Source organism: Leiobunum rupestre, chromosome 3 (genome assembly GCF_980474605.1).
Source record: "Leiobunum rupestre chromosome 3, qqLeiRupe1.1.hap1, whole genome shotgun sequence".
NCBI classification, from domain to species: domain Eukaryota; kingdom Metazoa; phylum Arthropoda; class Arachnida; order Opiliones; family Sclerosomatidae; genus Leiobunum; species Leiobunum rupestre.
Window position 1 is genome coordinate 62,256,714 of NC_143386.1, and position 22,409 is coordinate 62,279,122.

At 29.5% G+C, this 22,409-nt stretch overlaps 1 protein-coding gene across 1 annotated transcript; it reads right to left on the reverse strand.

Moving 5' to 3' along the window:
* Positions 1–700: 700 nt before the first annotated feature.
* On the reverse strand, positions 701–22,085 carry LOC149954150 (uncharacterized). Its single transcript, XM_090169856.1, has 4 exons — positions 21,990–22,085; positions 18,673–18,872; positions 17,134–17,254; positions 701–1,111 (listed from the first exon to the last, which is right to left on the reverse strand). Exons 1-4 carry the CDS (start codon positions 22,083–22,085, stop codon positions 701–703), a joined length of 828 nt encoding a protein of 275 aa, XP_090025982.1.
* Positions 22,086–22,409: the final 324 nt, after the last annotated feature.

A 22,409-nucleotide genomic window follows, 5' to 3' on the forward strand; every position in this document is an offset into this window, starting at 1 on the left:
GGGTATAGCTATTTCAGTGTATAAAAAATGGTTTCATGAAAACAAAAAAGTTTTTTCCGGCCTGGGAGAGCGCAAAATTACAAATTCGAGGTAAATCTGTAACTTCAGAAGGAAAACGCCTCCAACATGGGGAATATAGAAGTCAGTGGCGTAGCTAGGGACCCGCAGAGCCCGCAACCGCGGAGGGCCATGACATTTTCACAAAATAGGGGGCCCTTTCATCTTAAGAATTAATTTTTGCTACGAAAATTGTACTAATGCTTGATAACCAACAAATTTTTTTTTATAAAGGGCCCTTTTGATATCCTACGGGGGGGGGGGGCAATCGTTGTCATTACGCCACTGATAGCAGTCTGATAACTTCGGTTCATTTACTTTTGCAAAGACTAAATTCGACAAATTTTATTTGATTTCAAAACTTTAGCTTATTGTCGGTCTTGGTGTGGGCCTTAGGGATATATACTGTCTATGGTGTGGGTCAGACATTATATTTTTGGAGGTATGTCTAGCCATTTTTTTTTTAAACCTACCACACGTCTGAGAGATAAATAATTTTATCTCCGTCGAAAATCTGGCCAAACTTTCACACCCCTCAAACTTCATATCAGATTTTATCTAAAAAAATGGAACGCAAAAATAAGAAAGGTACCATAAAGAAAAGGATAGAAGGGAAATCTTGATTTCGTCGCGTCGTTGTATCTCAGCGCCGTCTAGCGAGGGAAGCGGGTGTCTGGCTCCTATTTCTCGCGGGACTTCCTGTCGGCGTCTTCCGAACGACGGGGAGACCTTTTCCGGGAACGGATAGGAATAATTCCTTCCCCCTGGCGGGGCCGGCGGGAGGTAGCGTTAATTCTTTGTTCGATTCTCCGCCGCCAGGCGTCGTCGTCGTCGTCGGAAGGCGAAGAATCGGAGATCGGGATGTTGCGGAGGAGGTCGGAGCGGGAGACACGGAGGAAGATGGCAACAGCGAGAAGAACTCGACGTCGGCTGATCGCGCACTGGCGCCGCCGACGAAGCCGCGACCCTCCGCCGAGTGCGAAACGAAACTCGCCGGGCTGCTCGGTCTCTTGACTGAACTATTTTTAGAACTTCCTGCTCGAGTAACTGGTCTCTACGCGCGATGGATTCAAAATGGAATTTAGAAAATTACAAAAATACATATTAATTTTTAATAGTATTTAATAATTTATTAGCGCAAAATAATTTAAAAAACTCGCAATAATAACAAATAATCTACCCTGTTAGGCCTAAAGTAGCGCAACTTAAGCCAAAGCATGGAAGAAGGTAGGGTAGCCACACTAGTGCTCGGAATTGTTTATTCATAATCCACAAATTTTCCGATTTATTTAAAAAACGTTGGTAAAGAGAATATCATTTTAGCTTATTTAATTATGTTTTTTACGCAACCAAGCATTTATTTGAATAAATGTGGTATTTATTTAAATAATTGTTTGTTTTATTTAAATAATAGGCTTATTCACTTTCGATTATTTAAACATTTTACAATTTTTATTCAACTATTGGTTATTTAAATAAATATTATTTAAATATCGCCGAGCTTATTTTATTCATGGATAAAAATTAATCGACTGCCGAACACTAAGCCACACCTCAGGGAAATCAGGGAATTTAAAAATGGACCTAAAAGGTCAGGGAATTTTAAGAATTTGTAAAAAGTCAGCGAATTCAATTTAGTCTTGTCACTTTTTAAGGTAATTTTCGTCTAGATCTATGGCAAAATCTGCTATATATTATTATTCAGACCCTTGAAAGGTTTTTTGACGTTGAAATAACTCTTGTACTGAAATATAACTTTATTAAATTTATTAACTTGTAATTTGTTAAAAATTGTCTAATTTTGGCCTTAAAAAGTCAAGGAAAATTATTTAAAATGATCAGGGAAAATTATTTAAAATGATCAGGGAAAATTATTTAAAATGATCAGGGAAAATTATATAAAATGATCAGGGAAAATTATTTAAAATGATCAGGGAAAATTATTTAAAATGATCAGGGAAAATTATTTAAAATGATCAGGGAAAATTATATAAAATGATCAGGGAAAATTATTTAAAATGATCAGGGGAAATTATTTAAAATGATCAGGGAAAATTATTTAAAATGATTTGTATCTGAGAATATTGTGACCACCCTGGAAGAAGCGATTTTTTGGCACCAGCTCTTTTCCGAAGCTAGCTAGACTGACTTTTCCACAACTGAATGTTTATCTGTCTCTCGTTCTTTGCATCGGAACAGTGTTCAGAGAGAAGCCGACTTTTGGGGGTTGGGTCGAATAGTTACGAAATTTGTGTATACGGGATTTTGAATCTGTAGGTAATTTCGTAAATCCCAAATCTGATTTTGGGATATTTAACTATGATTGTTCCTGTTGTAGTGGCAGATTACCTACCACCCGGGCCACTATGCTTAAGCATTATTAGGGGCCCTTGGTAATCTATCACTAGCCTCGTTTGGGGCCCTTACGTTTTGGAAAAGCTCCGGGCCCTTATTCTTAAACCTTATTAGGGCCCTAGGTGATCTCTCCCTAGCCTCGTGTTGGGCCCCTACCTTTTGTCCAAGTTCCGGGCCCCTAGGCTTAGTTAGCTTTAAGGATAATGCTGATTTCCGGTTTTGAGGGTTTTAGGATTTTAAATTTTGCGATTTCAAGCAAGAAACGCGTTTATACTACTTAAGGGCCCTATAGGCGCAGTGTGATTGTTTTGGTCCATTTTGTACCCCCTGTAGTTTTATGTTTTTCACCCCCCCCCCCCCCTCAAAACTAAACACAAAATGTTACGATTTACACACCACTAAAAATCTCTGAAATTAGAGCTACCTTGAGATTTCTAAAATCTTCTTATTTTCTCTAACTTGACCGGGATTTTCCGAATGTCCGACCCCCGACATTTAGAACAATTGAGCTTACCTAATAGTATAGTTAATGCCATTAATACTTCCACATTTAATTGACATCTCGGGGGCGTACGGGGCAAATGCCCTACCCTTTGCCGTGCTATTAATGAACTAATAAAGGTATGAAGCCCCCCCCCCCCTTTGAAAAATGCCCGCGGGTGCCCATGACAACGTAATAACGTGTTTTTTGGAAGGGAAAACTAAAGTCTGATAGCGTTTTCCATTTGACTGCTCTCGCGCGCTCTAGATTGCTCTGATCAACATTTTATGTTCCATTTGCGTGGTCAGATCTGCTCCGATCAAGTTTCTCGTATTCCATTTCCCGCTCTCGTGTGCTCCGAGATAGCCCAAAACCGGTCGGTCGATTTCGATAGATCAACGGATCGACATCGAGATCGGAGCAAATTGTTGCGTACTTCTTTTAGATTTTTTGGCCATTAAAAAGAATTACTCGGTTTTTCCGGAACACACTAAACAAAAATTGGCAACTCCAGATAAATCAAGTGAATAATTAAAAACAAATCACGAATGATCCTTAAAAAATAAACGATCAAAACAACCTTATAAATAAATTAGCCAAAAAAACTGCACTAAAAAACCTGATATAAAAATGATACGAAAATGAAAGTAAAAGTATGTCATCAAGTTGCGTGTGGACACTTGACATTTATAGCCTTGACTTATGTATTGGCAAACTTAGAAATGTCTTTTAAGTCCTGTAAGGAAAAATACAGACTTATATCTTTAATAGAAAAGTGAAATGCTATTCTTAAACAAGTTTAGCTGAATTCCTTTTATAAAACCATTGTATTATTCGTTTAAAGATAATTTGTATACAGGGTGTTTGTGATAAATCTATAACTAAAACCGGGTTAAAATGATTTAAAAACGTATTGGTGTGAAGTCGGCTACTCTGTCTTTTACCATAAGTCACATAATAAGCTCTGTCTTTTACCATAAGTCACATAATAAGCTCTGTCTTTTACCATAAGTCACATAATAAGCTCTGTCTTTTACCATAAGTCACATAATAAGAGTAAGTAGGGTCTTGAAAGGAATTAATTAATTAATTACTATGAATACATTTAGGAATCCTTACCTCTACTTGGAATGCTTATCCTGCCGTATCACGTATGGTAAGATCATTCTGACGGCTTTGGCCCCGCCTACGAGAGAAAAAATCCCCTTTGCGCGCGCTCCCCTCTCACGTTGTTGTTTGTTAAGTTCACATAGTGACGTCAAACAAAACCGTCAGCCACATCGAGACGAAAATCTGCCGCGATAAGCATTCCAAGTAGAAGTATGGATTCCTGGTACATTTTATAAGTTATAGTTTGTAATAACATATTAATTACATTAGTATTATTTTATTGTGTTTTCATATTGATTATGCAATTTTAATAATTAATAGTAGATAAAGGTAGTTAATTTTATATTTAACATTCTCGGTACAGTATATAATTAAAGTATATTTGTACTTGTGAAAATTCTACTTATTAATAGTTTCGATTCCAAATGGCGGAATCTACACGGAAATGAAAACTGAGGTGATGGCAACTAGGAGCAACAAACGCAGCACCCCACACAAGGAGAACGCAACCCGTCAAAAGTCGTGGATTTTCTTGCGTACATTTTTCATTGGTTAGACGCTTTAGCGCCTGCTGCCGTCGGAAGGGGAAATTTCGGAGATTGTCTTCCCCCCCGCCCGTAAAACGTTCAGCGTAAAGGCTCGTGACGCTCGTCCAATGAAATTCGTTCACAACCCTTCGTTAGCGTGTTTAAAGGCTAGCTGCGTTCTCCTTGTGTTTGTTGCTCCTAGGTTCCAAGTTCTCCCTTACTTAAATAACAATAGTAATAATCAGCTATGCTAATACCCAAGGTACCACCTTAGACCTAAGTCATCAAAGCGACTTTTAATATCTTTGATTCAGGTGACCGGGTTACAATGCGTTGTATAGAGTGGTGGCAAGCCCTTAATGCCACGCGAGCCAACGTACAGCTCCCTACACTCACTATTACCGTTAACCTCTACAAGTTTTTCATGGAAGGGGGAAATCGAAGAACTTGCAAACTCAACGCGGAAGGAGTTGTTCCGATTTTTCACAAAGTGCCACAAGCTGGGATCGAACCAGGCTCCATCATCAGAAACACCCTGTATAGGTGAAGCTTTGCATACGCGCGCACGCGGTTTGTATAAAACGAAGCCGTTAATAGGTGGGGTAAACAAAGTGTAGCCACGAAATAGTGCCATTAGCGTCGTTTCAACTTGTCGGTTAAAATGGGAAAGCGGTTCTATTTACGCGACGTATTTTTATGGCGTCGCCTCTTATCGAACTAAAACCTCACCTTCCGGAATAAACGCGCTCAATATACCACCACTGAAGGTTGATCCTTTAATCTAATAAGCACGAATCTATTGTTTTCGAACTATTTCAGATCCCTACTATTTAAATAGCTGTAAAATGATGTATTTATTTACTTATAATAATAGTTAGCTCATTATTTTGGAGAGATAACTCAGTATTTGAATTAATGTCAATAAATTGTTGACTTCTTAAATGATAACTCTTTGAACTGGAGTCCAAACGAATAACTTTAATGGTTAGTCTATAGGTGGTTTCTTTTAGCCGGTTCTCGGACTGAAAGTGTACCCTTTTTACCCTAAAATGGTTTATTCGCTTGTTCCGGGGATGAGAATTACTCCGGCCCAGAATCTATTCGCTTGTTCCGGAGTATTAGGGCTACTCTTTTTACTCCTTCTGAAAAGGAGGTGTAAAGGAGTAAATCGGATTTTGTCGTCTGCTAGCCATAATTTATCTGCTAAAAAGGGCACAGGCAGCGTTTTGGAGTAACATTTTTACTCCAATTCGAACTATTCACCACCACAGATTCGGAGTAAAATGACGTCATGTAGCGTTACTCTTCTTACCCTACTCCGAAATCCCGGAACAAGCGAAAATAAACCACCTATAATGAAATAATTGGTGAAAGTGCTCTTGAAGTAATTTCTTTTCTAATATTTAACTTGCAATTTCAAAATGAAACGTTTTTCCTCTATAGCATCAAAATTACAAAGATTAACAATCGCAACAGTTAATGGACAAGATATTAAATAATTCTGCTGATTCCGAATCTTCTCCGGCTGAGAACCGAAGTGACAATTCAGATTCTTGTAATGACTCTCTAAAACTTAAGTACAAATCTTTACGGGAAAAGTATGTAAAACTCAAAGCTCAATGTCAAATGGATCAAGCAGAGATAAAAATTCTAAAAGTAGTTCTACAGGGTGTTTCAAAAGTGATGCAAAAATTTGAAGGAGTTGTAGGGGGTGAGTTCCAGTTGGATCCCAATTTGGATATTGGATCAAGTCATTTTCGTCAGGGATATAGTTATCGCGGGAGAGAAGGTGATCAACTTCAACAAATCAAATTTAGAGTTAGAGGTAAGTCAATAAAACGTTTATGGTAGTGCCGAATATACTTTAGAAATAGGTATAAACTAAGCAAATAAAGTACAAAGGTGCAAGGGAAATTTCTAAGGCTTTACGTGCTTGAATAGACTTTACTTTCCATACGCCTTTGACGAGTGTACTAGCTGACTTTTTGTATTGGAACCATCCTTGGAATAAAGCAAACACGGAATTTTAGAGGAATTATCCCTAATAAGCTACAACAATTTTTTAGGGAGCAGGAACACAGTGTCGGTCTAAGTGACATCTAGTGTCAAGGATTCGAAACTCACCAAGGTACTCTTCCCCTTTAAAGAAATATCCCTCCACAAACAGAAGATAAATTCATGATTCTTTGGAACGAAGGAAATCCAGAAAATTGAAAAACAAAATCCAACCACTATCAAACTATATAAAAGGATCGCAATAAAAACGTCAATTTACAACAGCTTATACCAAATTAAATCTGAAATTTCATCAGATGGAATAGAAGTTAACTTATAGATTTTTAATTTAGTGACATTCTAAATATTATTTTAGTACTAATTTAGTGACATTCTAAATATTATTTTAGTACTAATTTAGTGACATTCTAAATATTATTTTAGTACTAATTTAGTGACATTCTAAATATTATTTTAGTACTAATTTAGTGACATTCTAAATATTATTTTAGTACTAATTTAGTGACATTCTAAATATTATTTTAGTACTAATTTAGTGACATTCTAAATATTATTTTAGTACTAATTTAGTGACATTCTAAATATTATTTTAGTACTAATTTAGTGACATTCTAAATATTATTTTAGTACTAATTTAGTGACATTCTAAATATTATTTTAGTACTAATTTAGTGACATTCTAAATATTATTTTAGTACTAATTTAGTGACATTCTAAATATTATTTTAGTACTAATTTAGTGACATTCTAAATATTATTTTAGTACTAATTTAGTGACATTCTAAATATTATTTTAGTACTAATTTAGTGACATTCTAAATATTATTTTAGTACTAATTTAGTGACATTCTAAATATTATTTTAGTACTAATTTAGTGACATTCTAAATATTATTTTAGTACTAATTTAGTGACATTCTAAATATTATTTTAGTACTAATTTAGTGACATTCTAAATATTATTTTAGTACTAATTTAGTGACATTCTAAATATTATTTTAGTACTAATTTAGTGACATTCTAAATATTATTTTAGTACTAATTTAGTGACATTCTAAATATTATTTTAGTACTAATTTAGTGACATTCTAAATATTATTTTAGTACTAATTTAGTGACATTCTAAATATTATTTTAGTACTAATTTAGTGACATTCTAAATATTATTTTAGTACTAATTTAGTGACATTCTAAATATTATTTTAGTACTAATTTAGTGACATTCTAAATATTATTTTAGTACTAATTTAGTGACATTCTAAATATTATTTTAGTACTAATTTAGTGACATTCTAAATATTATTTTAGTACTAATTTAGTGACATTCTAAATATTATTTTAGTACTAATTTAGTGACATTCTAAATAATATTTTAGTACTAATTTAGTGACATTCTAAATATTATTTTAGTACTAATTTAGTGACATTCTAAATATTATTTTAGTACTAATTTAGTGACATTCTAAATATTATTTTAGTACTAATTTAGTGACATTCTAAATATTATTTTAGTACTAATTTAGTGACATTCTAAATATTATTTTAGTACTAATTTAGTGACATTCTAAATATTATTTTAGTACTAATTTAGTGACATTCTAAATATTATTTTAGTACTAATTTAGTGACATTCTAAATATTATTTTAGTACTAATTTAGTGACATTCTAAATATTATTTTAGTACTAATTTAGTGACATTCTAAATATTATTTTAGTACTAATTTAGTGACATTCTAAATATTATTTTAGTACTAATTTAGTGACATTCTAAATATTATTTTAGTACTAATTTAGTGACATTCTAAATATTATTTTAGTACTAATTTAGTGACATTCTAAATATTATTTTAGTACTAATTTAGTGACATTCTAAATATTATTTTAGTACTAATTTAGTGACATTCTAAATATTATTTTAGTACTAATTTAGTGACATTCTAAATATTATTTTAGTACTAATTTAGTGACATTCTAAATATTATTTTAGTACTAATTTAGTGACATTCTAAATATTATTTTAGTACTAATTTAGTGACATTCTAAATATTATTTTAGTACTAATTTAGTGACATTCTAAATATTATTTTAGTACTAATTTAGTGACATTCTAAATATTATTTTAGTACTAATTTAGTGACATTCTAAATATTATTTTAGTACTAATTTAGTGACATTCTAAATATTATTTTAGTACTAATTTAGTGACATTCTAAATATTATTTTAGTACTAATTTAGTGACATTCTAAATATTATTTTAGTACTAATTTAGTGACATTCTAAATATTATTTTAGTACTAATTTAGTGACATTCTAAATATTATTTTAGTACTAATTTAGTGACATTCTAAATATTATTTTAGTACTAATTTAGTGACATTCTAAATATTATTTTAGTACTAATTTAGTGACATTCTAAATATTATTTTAGTACTAATTTAGTGACATTCTAAATATTATTTTAGTACTAATTTAGTGACATTCTAAATATTATTTTAGTACTAATTTAGTGACATTCTAAATATTATTTTAGTACTAATTTAGTGACATTCTAAATATTATTTTAGTACTAATTTAGTGACATTCTAAATATTATTTTAGTACTAATTTAGTGACATTCTAAATATTATTTTAGTACTAATTTAGTGACATTCTAAATATTATTTTAGTACTAATTTAGTGACATTCTAAATATTATTTTAGTACTAATTTAGTGACATTCTAAATATTATTTTAGTACTAATTTAGTGACATTCTAAATAATATTTTAGTACTAATTTAGTGACATTCTAAATATTATTTTAGTACTAATTTAGTGACATTCTAAATATTATTTTAGTACTAATTTAGTGACATTCTAAATATTATTTTAGTACTAATTTAGTGACATTCTAAATATTATTTTAGTACTAATTTAGTGACATTCTAAATATTATTTTAGTACTAATTTAGTGACATTCTAAATATTATTTTAGTACTAATTTAGTGACATTCTAAATATTATTTTAGTACTAATTTAGTGACATTCTAAATATTATTTTAGTACTAATTTAGTGACATTCTAAATATTATTTTAGTACTAATTTAGTGACATTCTAAATATTATTTTAGTACTAATTTAGTGACATTCTAAATATTATTTTAGTACTAATTTAGTGACATTCTAAATATTATTTTAGTACTAATTTAGTGACATTCTAAATATTATTTTAGTACTAATTTAGTGACATTCTAAATATTATTTTAGTACTAATTTAGTGACATTCTAAATATTATTTTAGTACTAATTTAGTGACATTCTAAATATTATTTTAGTACTAATTTAGTGACATTCTAAATATTATTTTAGTACTAATTTAGTGACATTCTAAATATTATTTTAGTACTAATTTAGTGACATTCTAAATATTATTTTAGTACTAATTTAGTGACATTCTAAATATTATTTTAGTACTAATTTAGTGACATTCTAAATATTATTTTAGTACTAATTTAGTGACATTCTAAATATTATTTTAGTACTAATTTAGTGACATTCTAAATATTATTTTAGTACTAATTTAGTGACATTCTAAATATTATTTTAGTACTAATTTAGTGACATTCTAAATATTATTTTAGTACTAATTTAGTGACATTCTAAATATTATTTTAGTACTAATTTAGTGACATTCTAAATATTATTTTAGTACTAATTTAGTGACATTCTAAATATTATTTTAGTACTAATTTAGTGACATTCTAAATATTATTTTAGTACTAATTTAGTGACATTCTAAATATTATTTTAGTACTAATTTAGTGACATTCTAAATATTATTTTAGTACTAATTTAGTGACATTCTAAATATTATTTTAGTACTAATTTAGTGACATTCTAAATATTATTTTAGTACTAATTTAGTGACATTCTAAATATTATTTTAGTACTAATTTAGTGACATTCTAAATATTATTTTAGTACTAATTTAGTGACATTCTAAATATTATTTTAGTACTAATTTAGTGACATTCTAAATATTATTTTAGTACTAATTTAGTGACATTCTAAATAATATTTTAGTACTAATTTAGTGACATTCTAAATATTATTTTAGTACTAATTTAGTGACATTCTAAATATTATTTTAGTACTAATTTAGTGACATTCTAAATATTATTTTAGTACTAATTTAGTGACATTCTAAATATTATTTTAGTACTAATTTAGTGACATTCTAAATATTATTTTAGTACTAATTTAGTGACATTCTAAATATTATTTTAGTACTAATTTAGTGACATTCTAAATATTATTTTAGTACTAATTTAGTGACATTCTAAATATTATTTTAGTACTAATTTAGTGACATTCTAAATATTATTTTAGTACTAATTTAGTGACATTCTAAATATTATTTTAGTACTAATTTAGTGACATTCTAAATATTATTTTAGTACTAATTTAGTGACATTCTAAATATTATTTTAGTACTAATTTAGTGACATTCTAAATATTATTTTAGTACTAATTTAGTGACATTCTAAATATTATTTTAGTACTAATTTAGTGACATTCTAAATATTATTTTAGTACTAATTTAGTGACATTCTAAATATTATTTTAGTACTAATTTAGTGACATTCTAAATATTATTTTAGTACTAATTTAGTGACATTCTAAATATTATTTTAGTACTAATTTAGTGACATTCTAAATATTATTTTAGTACTAATTTAGTGACATTCTAAATATTATTTTAGTACTAATTTAGTGACATTCTAAATATTATTTTAGTACTAATTTAGTGACATTCTAAATATTATTTTAGTACTAATTTAGTGACATTCTAAATATTATTTTAGTACTAATTTAGTGACATTCTAAATATTATTTTAGTACTAATTTAGTGACATTCTAAATATTATTTTAGTACTAATTTAGTGACATTCTAAATATTATTTTAGTACTAATTTAGTGACATTCTAAATATTATTTTAGTACTAATTTAGTGACATTCTAAATATTATTTTAGTACTAATTTAGTGACATTCTAAATATTATTTTAGTACTAATTTAGTGACATTCTAAATATTATTTTAGTACTAATTTAGTGACATTCTAAATATTATTTTAGTACTAATTTAGTGACATTCTAAATATTATTTTAGTACTAATTTAGTGACATTCTAAATATTATATTAGTACTAATTTAGTGACATTCTAAATATTATTTTAGTACTAATTTAGTGACATTCTAAATATTATTTTAGTACTAATTTAGTGACATTCTAAATATTATTTTAGTACTAATTTAGTGACATTCTAAATATTATTTTAGTACTAATTTAGTGACATTCTAAATATTATTTTAGTACTAATTTAGTGACATTCTAAATATTATTTTAGTACTAATTTAGTGACATTCTAAATATTATTTTAGTACTAATTTAGTGACATTCTAAATATTATTTTAGTACTAATTTAGTGACATTCTAAATATTATTTTAGTACTAATTTAGTGACATTCTAAATATTATTTTAGTACTAATTTAGTGACATTCTAAATATTATTTTAGTACTAATTTAGTGACATTCTAAATATTATTTTAGTACTAATTTAGTGACATTCTAAATATTATTTTAGTACTAATTTAGTGACATTCTAAATATTATTTTAGTACTAATTTAGTGACATTCTAAATATTATTTTAGTACTAATTTAGTGACATTCTAAATATTATTTTAGTACTAATTTAGTGACATTCTAAATATTATTTTAGTACTAATTTAGTGACATTCTAAATATTATTTTAGTACTAATTTAGTGACATTCTAAATATTATTTTAGTACTAATTTAGTGACATTCTAAATATTATTTTAGTACTAATTTAGTGACATTCTAAATATTATTTTAGTACTAATTTAGTGACATTCTAAATAATATTTTAGTACTAATTTAGTGACATTCTAAATATTATTTTAGTACTAATTTAGTGACATTCTAAATATTATTTTAGTACTAATTTAGTGACATTCTAAATATTATTTTAGTACTAATTTAGTGACATTCTAAATATTATTTTAGTACTAATTTAGTGACATTCTAAATATTATTTTAGTACTAATTTAGTGACATTCTAAATATTATTTTAGTACTAATTTAGTGACATTCTAAATATTATTTTAGTACTAATTTAGTGACATTCTAAATATTATTTTAGTACTAATTTAGTGACATTCTAAATATTATTTTAGTACTAATTTAGTGACATTCTAAATATTATTTTAGTACTAATTTAGTGACATTCTAAATATTATTTTAGTACTAATTTAGTGACATTCTAAATATTATTTTAGTACTAATTTAGTGACATTCTAAATATTATTTTAGTACTAATTTAGTGACATTCTAAATATTATTTTAGTACTAATTTAGTGACATTCTAAATATTATTTTAGTACTAATTTAGTGACATTCTAAATATTATTTTAGTACTAATTTAGTGACATTCTAAATATTATTTTAGTACTAATTTAGTGACATTCTAAATATTATTTTAGTACTAATTTAGTGACATTCTAAATATTATTTTAGTACTAATTTAGTGACATTCTAAATATTATTTTAGTACTAATTTAGTGACATTCTAAATATTATTTTAGTACTAATTTAGTGACATTCTAAATATTATTTTAGTACTAATTTAGTGACATTCTAAATATTATTTTAGTACTAATTTAGTGACATTCTAAATATTATTTTAGTACTAATTTAGTGACATTCTAAATATTATTTTAGTACTAATTTAGTGACATTCTAAATATTATTTTAGTACTAATTTAGTGACATTCTAAATATTATTTTAGTACTAATTTAGTGACATTCTAAATATTATTTTAGTACTAATTTAGTGACATTCTAAATATTATTTTAGTACTAATTTAGTGACATTCTAAATATTATTTTAGTACTAATTTAGTGACATTCTAAATATTATTTTAGTACTAATTTAGTGACATTCTAAATATTATTTTAGTACTAATTTAGTGACATTCTAAATATTATTTTAGTACTAATTTAGTGACATTCTAAATATTATTTTAGTACTAATTTAGTGACATTCTAAATATTATTTTAGTACTAATTTAGTGACATTCTAAATATTATTTTAGTACTAATTTAGTGACATTCTAAATATTATTTTAGTACTAATTTAGTGACATTCTAAATATTATTTTAGTACTAATTTAGTGACATTCTAAATATTATTTTAGTACTAATTTAGTGACATTCTAAATATTATTTTAGTACTAATTTAGTGACATTCTAAATATTATTTTAGTACTAATTTAGTGACATTCTAAATATTATTTTGGTAAAACTTTATAGAGACTTTATAGAATATATTAATGAAGCTTATAGACATTCTATATAGAATATTTATAAAGGGTTTCTAGACATTCTATAGAATATTTATAAAACGTTTCTATACATTCTATAGAATATTTATAAAAAACTCTAGACATTCTATAGAATATTTATAAAAAGTTTATGGACATTCTATAGAATTATTATAAAAAACTCTAGACATTCTGTAGAATATTTATAAAAAGTTTATAGGCATTCTATAGATTACTTATAAAAAGTGTATAGACATTCTATAGAATATTTATAAAAAGTTTATAGACATTCTATAGAATATTTATAAAAAGTTTATAGACATTCTATAGAATATTTATAAAAAGTTTATAGCCATTCTATAGAATATTTATAAAAAGTTTATAGACATTCTATAGAATATTTATAAAAAGTTTATAGACATTCTATAGAATATTTATAAAAAGTTTATAGACATTCTATAGAATATTTATAAAAAGTTTATAGACATTCTATAGAATATTTATAAAAAGTTTATAGCCATTCTATAGAATATTTATAAAAAGTTTATAGACATTCTATAGAATATTTATAAAAAGTTTATAGACATTCTATAGAATATTTATAAAAAGTTTATAGACATTCTATAGAATATTTATAAAAAGTTTATAGACATTCTATAGAATATTTATAAAAAGTTTATAGACATTCTATAGAATATTTATAAAAAGTTTATAGCCATTCTATAGAATATTTATAAAAAGTTTATAGACATTCTATAGAATATTTATAAAAAGTTTATAGACATTCTATAGAATATTTATAAAAAGTTTATAGACATTCTATAGAATATTTATAAAAAGTTTATAGACATTCTATAGAATATTTATAAAAAGTTTATAGCCATTCTATAGAATATTTATAAAAAGTTTATAGACATTCTATAGAATATTTATAAAAAGTTTATAGACATTCTATAGAATATTTATAAAAAGTTTATAGCCATTCTATAGAATATTTATAAAAAGTTTATAGACATTCTATAGAATATTTATAAAAAGTTTATAGACATTCTATAGAATATTTATAAAAAGTTTATAGCCATTCTATAGAATATTTATAAAAAGTTTATAGACATTCTATAGAATATTTATAAAAAGTTTATAGACATTCTATAGAATATTTATAAAAAGTTTATAGACATTCTATAGAATATTTATAAAAAGTTTATAGCCATTCTATAGAATATTTATAAAAAGTTTATAGACATTCTATAGAATATTTATAAAAAGTTTATAGACATTCTATAGAATATTTATAAAAAGTTTATAGACATTCTATAGAATATTTATAAAAAGTTTATAGACATTCTATAGAATATTTATAAAAAGTTTATAGACATTCTATAGAATATTTATAAAAAGTTTATAGACATTCTATAGAATATTTATAAAATCATTTTAAAAAATTATGTATATTTCTATTTTTCTTTCTATTTTCGTTTATCAGATTCTTAAATTATTTTTAAAAATTTGTATAAAAATACCGTAAAACGTATTCTGTAAAGTTCTATAGACATTTCTATAGAGAAAATCTATAGAAAACTGACCCATTGCTCTAATAAAAACCATACGCCTATATAAAAGTTGGTAAAAATGTCGAGCCACCCTTCGAAATTTGAAGTATGAATAAATACATCCATAACTATACAGATTAATTATTTAATTAATTAAGTAAGTTTGAATATCCCCCGAGTCTCATCGAAAAATTAAATTCCTACAGCGCCATCTACTTTAATACCCCTCAACTAAATAGCAGACGACATTTGGATTAATAGACTAAAACTTTCAGTTGCTGTACTGAGATAATTATGAATGAGCAGAAAGCAATGCAATGCATTCAGACGTTCAATTTAAAACTCGGTCACTAGACGCCGTTTCTTCTGACCAAAATTCCTCATATTTTTTTGACTTTATAGAACTATTACCCTCCTATACGCATTGTAAGCCGGCCATCTTTTTAAAGGCTATGAAAGTCACTAGATGACTTGAGCCTAAGGCGGTGTGGGTATTAGCCTAGCTGATTATTATTTTTAGCCTAGTCTCATATGGTACTTGTTTAATTAAGATATATATTACATTCTTCTGGTATATGTTAAGCTACGCTAAAATAATGAAGATTTCAGCTGTAAAATTAAGGATAAGTTCGAAATTGTTACGTTTATATTAATGACCTGAGTGCAGCGTTGCCAGTTCCTGAAACTCAAATTATCGTACCAGAGACAAAAAAATTATCGATTTCCGAAAAACATTATCATTCGCCTGAAAACTGGCGGTATAAATTTAAATTTTCTGTGAAATATTGACGTTAATCTTGTTAAATCAAAATTTTTAATAACACTTAAACGCACTCTCGCAAGCTCAAAATTGGTGTTAGCGTCGAGTTCGGGACTACTTATTTTCTTTCAATTTTTTCCATTAGATAGTAGCGGCAACGAGAGTAGCGGATGTTTCTCTAACTACGCTGTACAGCCAAAGCTAGCGGAGAGAGGATTTTCAGCCCCCTGGAGTGACTGATTTCTAACTCTTCGGGGTATATTGTTCATTCCTTCCCACACATACTTTTACTCTAAGCTTCGGCTTTCACAATAAAGATTGAAGTGAGATTGGAACAGCTCGTAGCACGCGTCGCGATAGACTCCAGCGCCATCTCTTTTTCGTAAAAGAACTAAAAGCTACCTATGTGGGAAAATTCAGCTGGCGAGAGTGCGTTTAAAGTTCGAGCGATTGAAAACTTAGGTTTAAAAGTCACAGTCTTAATTGGTTTTCAGCCAGTTTAAAAAAAATATTATAGTACATTATCGTACGAGCAAGCTAAATTATCGAAAAATAGGTACTATATAGTACGCCTTTGAAAATATCGTACGTCCCACAAATTAGCTCGAAATTATCGACGTGTACGATAATTATCGAACGTCTGGCAACGCTCGTCCAGACTCTTAGTTCGCGTACTTTAATAATAATAAATAATATCGTACGTCCCACAAATTAGCTCGAAATTATCGACGTGTACGATAATTATCGAACGTCTGGCAACGCTCGTCCAGACTCTTAGTTCGCGTACTTTAATAATAATAAATAATAATAATCAGCTAGGCTAATACCCCGCAAGGTGGCGCAGCCAAGCACTATCTATCACAACGACCAAATCGGAATACATTTACTCACAAGATACTGTTTCCATTGAACGGAACACCTCATGGGCATTTGGAAGGTAATCCTCTCCAACAGTTTTCTGTTTTCCCGAATTGTTTCAATCAGTTCCCGTTTACGTTTCTCCTCGTTCAAACTGCGTGTTTATAAATTATACAAGAGAGTCTCCGTTATATACAAACCCTTAATGAAATAATAGATCTAGTATACAGGGTGTTTCAAAAGGTTAAGCAACAATTTGAAGGAGTTGTAGGGGGTGAGCCAAGGGCGTATTTAACAGGGTTCGTACGGAAAATGGATATCCTGGATAACCTGGATAAGTCAGGGATTGGAAATCCGAAAATTTCGTACGAACCCTGTTTAAGGGGGGGGGGTAAAAATCAGTGAAACATCCGTCAGCACCCCCCCCCCCCTTGAAATTTTCCCTCTAAACTCCCCTGAAATAAAATCCTGTATACGCCCTTGGGGTGAGCTGAGAAGTATGTCTGTTTTTTCCCCATTTTCCTACGATGAGTTAAAAGAGCGCCAGAGAGCTTCAAAGTGTGGCCTACTAGCCCCTGGAAGTAAGCTGCAACAAGCGAACAACCAAGCAGCAGAGATACGCGAACATTAAGGTTTTTGTTCGTGTGATAGGTAAAAAAAGACTTTGTACACAAATCGAGGTAACCAGCGTAAAAAAGTAAACTTGGACAGTATTTAAAGTCGTGATGGACCGCGATTTCTTTCAAACTGCAACAATGGAGTTAATTTCGGAAGAACTGGCGGATATTCATTTCGTGTACGGACTATCGGATGGCAATGCTTTGGCTGCTCAACGTCTCTACCAGGAAAGGTACCCGAACTGGCGAATGAATGAATTAATGAATATTTATTAGCTCAATTTTATGTACAAATCCCTTTTAAAACAGGCAGGAATCCATTTCTGGATCCGCGAGCAGTTTAAACCATAAAACGAAATAAATTTTTAAATCGGAAATAAAGTTGCACTAACAAAATTTTTAAAAAAATACCACTATTTACAAACATTTTATAATTTCAATAAAATTAAAATAAAAGGATAAAAAAGTTATGGCACGAGGCCTTTTCCAACGCAGAGTAGGATATCTATCTATCTATCTATATTTATTTTCTTTATGGGGTACAAATCCGTTTTATATCACGGAGGAAACCATTATACAATGGATTCGCAGGAATTTACAATTTTTAAAGCGAAGTAATAAAAACATAATAGTTCATCACTTAAAGTCATAAGGTAACCAGAAGCAGTATATATATAATACAACAACATATTTACAAAATTATTTACAAAAAGAGTTAAGGCTCTACACACAACCCAGCACTACATTAGTTTTTCTTTTTTAAACGTAAGCCACCCGTCCCCGTGCTTGTTGCAGCCTACTTCCAGTGGCTAGTAGGCCATACTTGGAAGCTCTCTGGCGCTCATTTAACTCATTTTAGGAAAATGGGGGAGAAAAAACAGGCATACTTCTCAACTCCTTCACATTTTTGCATCACCTTTTGAAGCACCCTGTATAGAGAGAGAATTGAATGTACCTTTTGGTTTGATAGTAGTTTCTGGAATCAGTCCATCCTCCCGATCGCACAATCTCCTTCATCCGGTTCAACAGACGAGCGTTTTCTCTGCGGATTTCTTGACGCCTTCCCTCCTCCAAGCTCAACTGCTTCAACTTCAAATGCAAATGAAGGTAGGTACTGGGAGCCCGACTGTCAACCAAAGGAACGGCGCTGGCGACCTACGAAATTAGAGATAACCCGCTTATAACTAGTTCACACGAATTACGCCTTTGTTGATTCCTTTAGTATAATTAAATTAGATACCTATTTAAAGGGAATATAACTTCAGATATTTGGTGTGGAACACAAACGTTTGCGGCTCTGGCCAGGGCCGTATTAAGCATGTGCCAAGTGTGTCATGGCACAGGGGTGGACCCGGATGTTTCGCCCCGCCGTTTTGGCCCGAGGTCAGTTCGACCCCGACCACTTTGACCCAAGCTTTAATTTTCCTATCTTCTTATTTTAGGTTTTTTTATTTTCGGGAATATGCTTTTTTAGGTATTTTTTTTAATTTTTTAGGAGTATAAATAGTTGAAATTATTTCGAATTAGTCAGTGTGAAATGGAGGTCATTAGTCAGTGTGAAATGGAGGTCATTAGTCAGTGTGAAATGGAGGTCATTAAGTCCAAACGGAGTGAAGTGAAGTTGTCGCACGACGGACATCTATTTTGTTTCGCGAAACTGTGACAGATCTATTAAATTTTGGAGGTGTGACAAGCGATGTAGTTGTGAATGCAAAGCTCAATCATCCTATAGGGGTCTTAACGTCCGAGGTCGAAAAGCCTGGGGTCGAAACGGCGGGGTCCAAACGTCACGTACCGCACATCAGGGCCCCCCGTCTTCGAAATAAATATGTTTTCAATTTGTTTTTAGTATTATTATTTAAATATTTTTTTAAGTTCATTCGTAAAATTTATCTCTGACTAAAGTCATACAGCACCAAAGTAAGGTTTGAATTTTTTTAGGGGCCCCAAATTCTACTTTGCACAGGGCCCCCAATAGTGTGTATTCTTGTGACGTATTAGTCGAAGCCACGTCTTATACAAATGACGTTTGATGACGATGAACGACCGAATTTTTTTATCTCGAGTTGTGCCAGTGGCCATTTTGTCTAACACAATTTTGAAAGTTTAGCTGTGTTTCAAACCCTTGGCAGATAACTGGTGAAAATGTCTAAATGTGCAATACAAGGTTGTGGTAATAGAAATAATTTTCGCATATACCTAATTTTATCACTCCCAGAAATGCCTTCGGCATATCCAGCACAAAATTTATCCTTCTCGTTATTTAAATTCATTTTAACATTAATAGCACCACGATTAGCGACTAGGAGATATCACAGACAATATGGCCGCCCGACGTTTTTTAAAACCGTTCCGATCCCAGATGGCGGTTTGGTCTTTTTACGCGGGAAATTCGAAATTGGGACTAAGCCCCGCCTCGTGAATACACACTATAGTGTTAATCCTTCCCTGGCTCTGGCCGCTCTTGCCTTTGGCTTTAAAAATGTTTGGCGCCACGGTACAGGGTAATTTGAAAAATTGAAGGGGTCTTTCGTAAAGATTGCTTTGAAGGTTATATTCCCTTTAAGGAACGAGCGTACGACGCTGCGGATTAGAAATTAAATTAAATTTATTTAAATTTAATTTCGGGAAAAATTTCAGTTAGTGTTGAGTCACTCTTTAGATGAATTATATACCAAAAATGTATCTAACGATACTTAGATAAACTTTAAATTAAATTAAATAAGTATTTCTAAAAAATTTCAATCAGTCTTAATCGATAAAGTATCGTCTATACTTTAATTAGAACCTATTTAAGTAATGACGAGGCAGATTAGAAATGAAATTAAACTTATTTAAATGAAATTAAACTTATTGAAATGAAATTAAACTTATTGAAATGAAATTAAACTTATTTAAATGAAATTAAACTTATTTAAATGAAATTAAACTTATTTAAATGAAATTAAACTTATTTAAATGAAATTAAACTTATTGAAATGAAATTAAACTTATTTAAATGAAATTAAACTTATTTAAATGAAATTAAACTTATTTAAATGAAATTAAACTTATTGAAATGAAATTAAACTTATTTAAATGAAATTAAACTTATTTAAATGAAATTAAACTTATTTAAATGAAATTAAACTTATTTAAATGAAATTAAATAAGTATTGATAAAAAATGCAATCAGTCTTAATCGATGAAGTATCGTCATTATCTATTTAAGTTACGACGAGGCAGATTAGAAATTAAATTAAACTTATTTAAATTCAATTCAATTAAAGATGTATTGTAAAAAAACATATTAATTAGCTAATCTTAAGATATATACTTTAACAACGATGCGACAGATTTAAATTAAATTAAATTTATTTAAATTAAAGGAAAGAGATATAGTAAAATAGTACAATAATTAAGTAACCATAAGACAGATTCGAAATTAAATTAAATTAAATAGGTATATGTTAAAATTCCAATCAATATGAAGCCATACTTTCGTATACTTTAATGATACTTTACTGATGAGTTCCAAATAGAACGAAACCGGTCTACCGTTGGAATTTCTGGCTATTTTATTTATTTTTAATTTAGTTTATTACTCGAAGATCTATTTGATCCGAGTTTCGCGTTTTTTGTTTGCTCGAAGACCTATTGGTACGAGTTATTAGTAAGTTTTTTAATTTCTTCAAATTTGTTTAGGGTTTAGCTATATTATCCCTTTTAATTATGGACTAATCTACTTTTTCGCGTATTTTATCATACTTTAATTAGAACTTATTTAAGTCACGATAAACGGATACAAAAAAAATAAAAATATTAAATAGATATTGAAAAAAACGCAATTGAAAAGGTTACCATGGTAACAAGAATCTCGTGATCAAGGGGCCCGAGCTAAACTATAGATTATCAAAACCGGAAACGCACTAGGAATTCCGCGCGTTTTTAAAGACAATTAATTAAATAAAATTAAAATAATAAAAAATAAAAAAATAAAAATAAAATAAAAAAGATATTGGAAAAAATGCAATCAGTTTTAAAGCACTTAAAGTTAAAAAAAATATCGAAAAGTACATTAAATTCCGTTCAAAAGAGTGAGAGAAACTTGGAGGGGTGCAAAATCGGATAAAAATCCAATAGTTTCAGTTATTGATCCGAAAGATTGCGGCACGTAAAAAAATTCCGCTAAGTTATTCGCGTCCCCTCCCCCCTCGCGTACCCCTCCCAAAAGTATAAACAGAGTAACACCCGGGGACCCAAAATGAAAACAAAAGTGGAATTATTATTTACTTGTCGCCTATGTTTCTCAAACTGTTCCACTTGCCATCGTTTCTCCAGCAGTTTGCACGGAGCCGCGAAACAAGGCTTTTTCTGTTTAGTCTGCATGACCACCGCGTCTTGACTGACCAGCGCGAGCAACTGGTCACGCCTCGAACCAACGGCGATCGGAGTCCGATGCGCGTGCGATTAAAGATTAAGGAAGGGGGGTCGAGAAAGCCCTCCCCCTTTTCCCCATTTCGACCTAAAAATCGAAAAGAGGTCTCACGCCATTACCGGTTAATAAGATTCAGTCTTCCGGCAGTTGTCGGGCGCCCCCTGGGGTTTGGCGAAGGCGAAATGGGAAAATCGAACGTTCGTGGCAGCTCGGGTAGATGGCGCCAGGAGCTTCGCGTTTTTTTCCAAATCTCCCGTTTCGGGCGGCGGGAAATG

Coding starts and splice junctions, on each gene's coding strand:
- LOC149954150 (XM_090169856.1), bottom strand. CDS start 22,085: ATGCAGACTAAACAGAAAAAGCCTTGTTTCGCGGCTCCGTGCAAACTG. Junction 18,873..21,989: donor TTGAGAAACATAGGCGACAA/GTAAATAATAAT, acceptor CTAATTTCGTAG/GTCGCCAGCGCCGTTCCTTT. Junction 1,112..17,133: donor TTCAATGGAAACAGTATCTT/GTGAGTAAATGT, acceptor CATCGCGCGTAG/AGACCAGTTACTCGAGCAGG.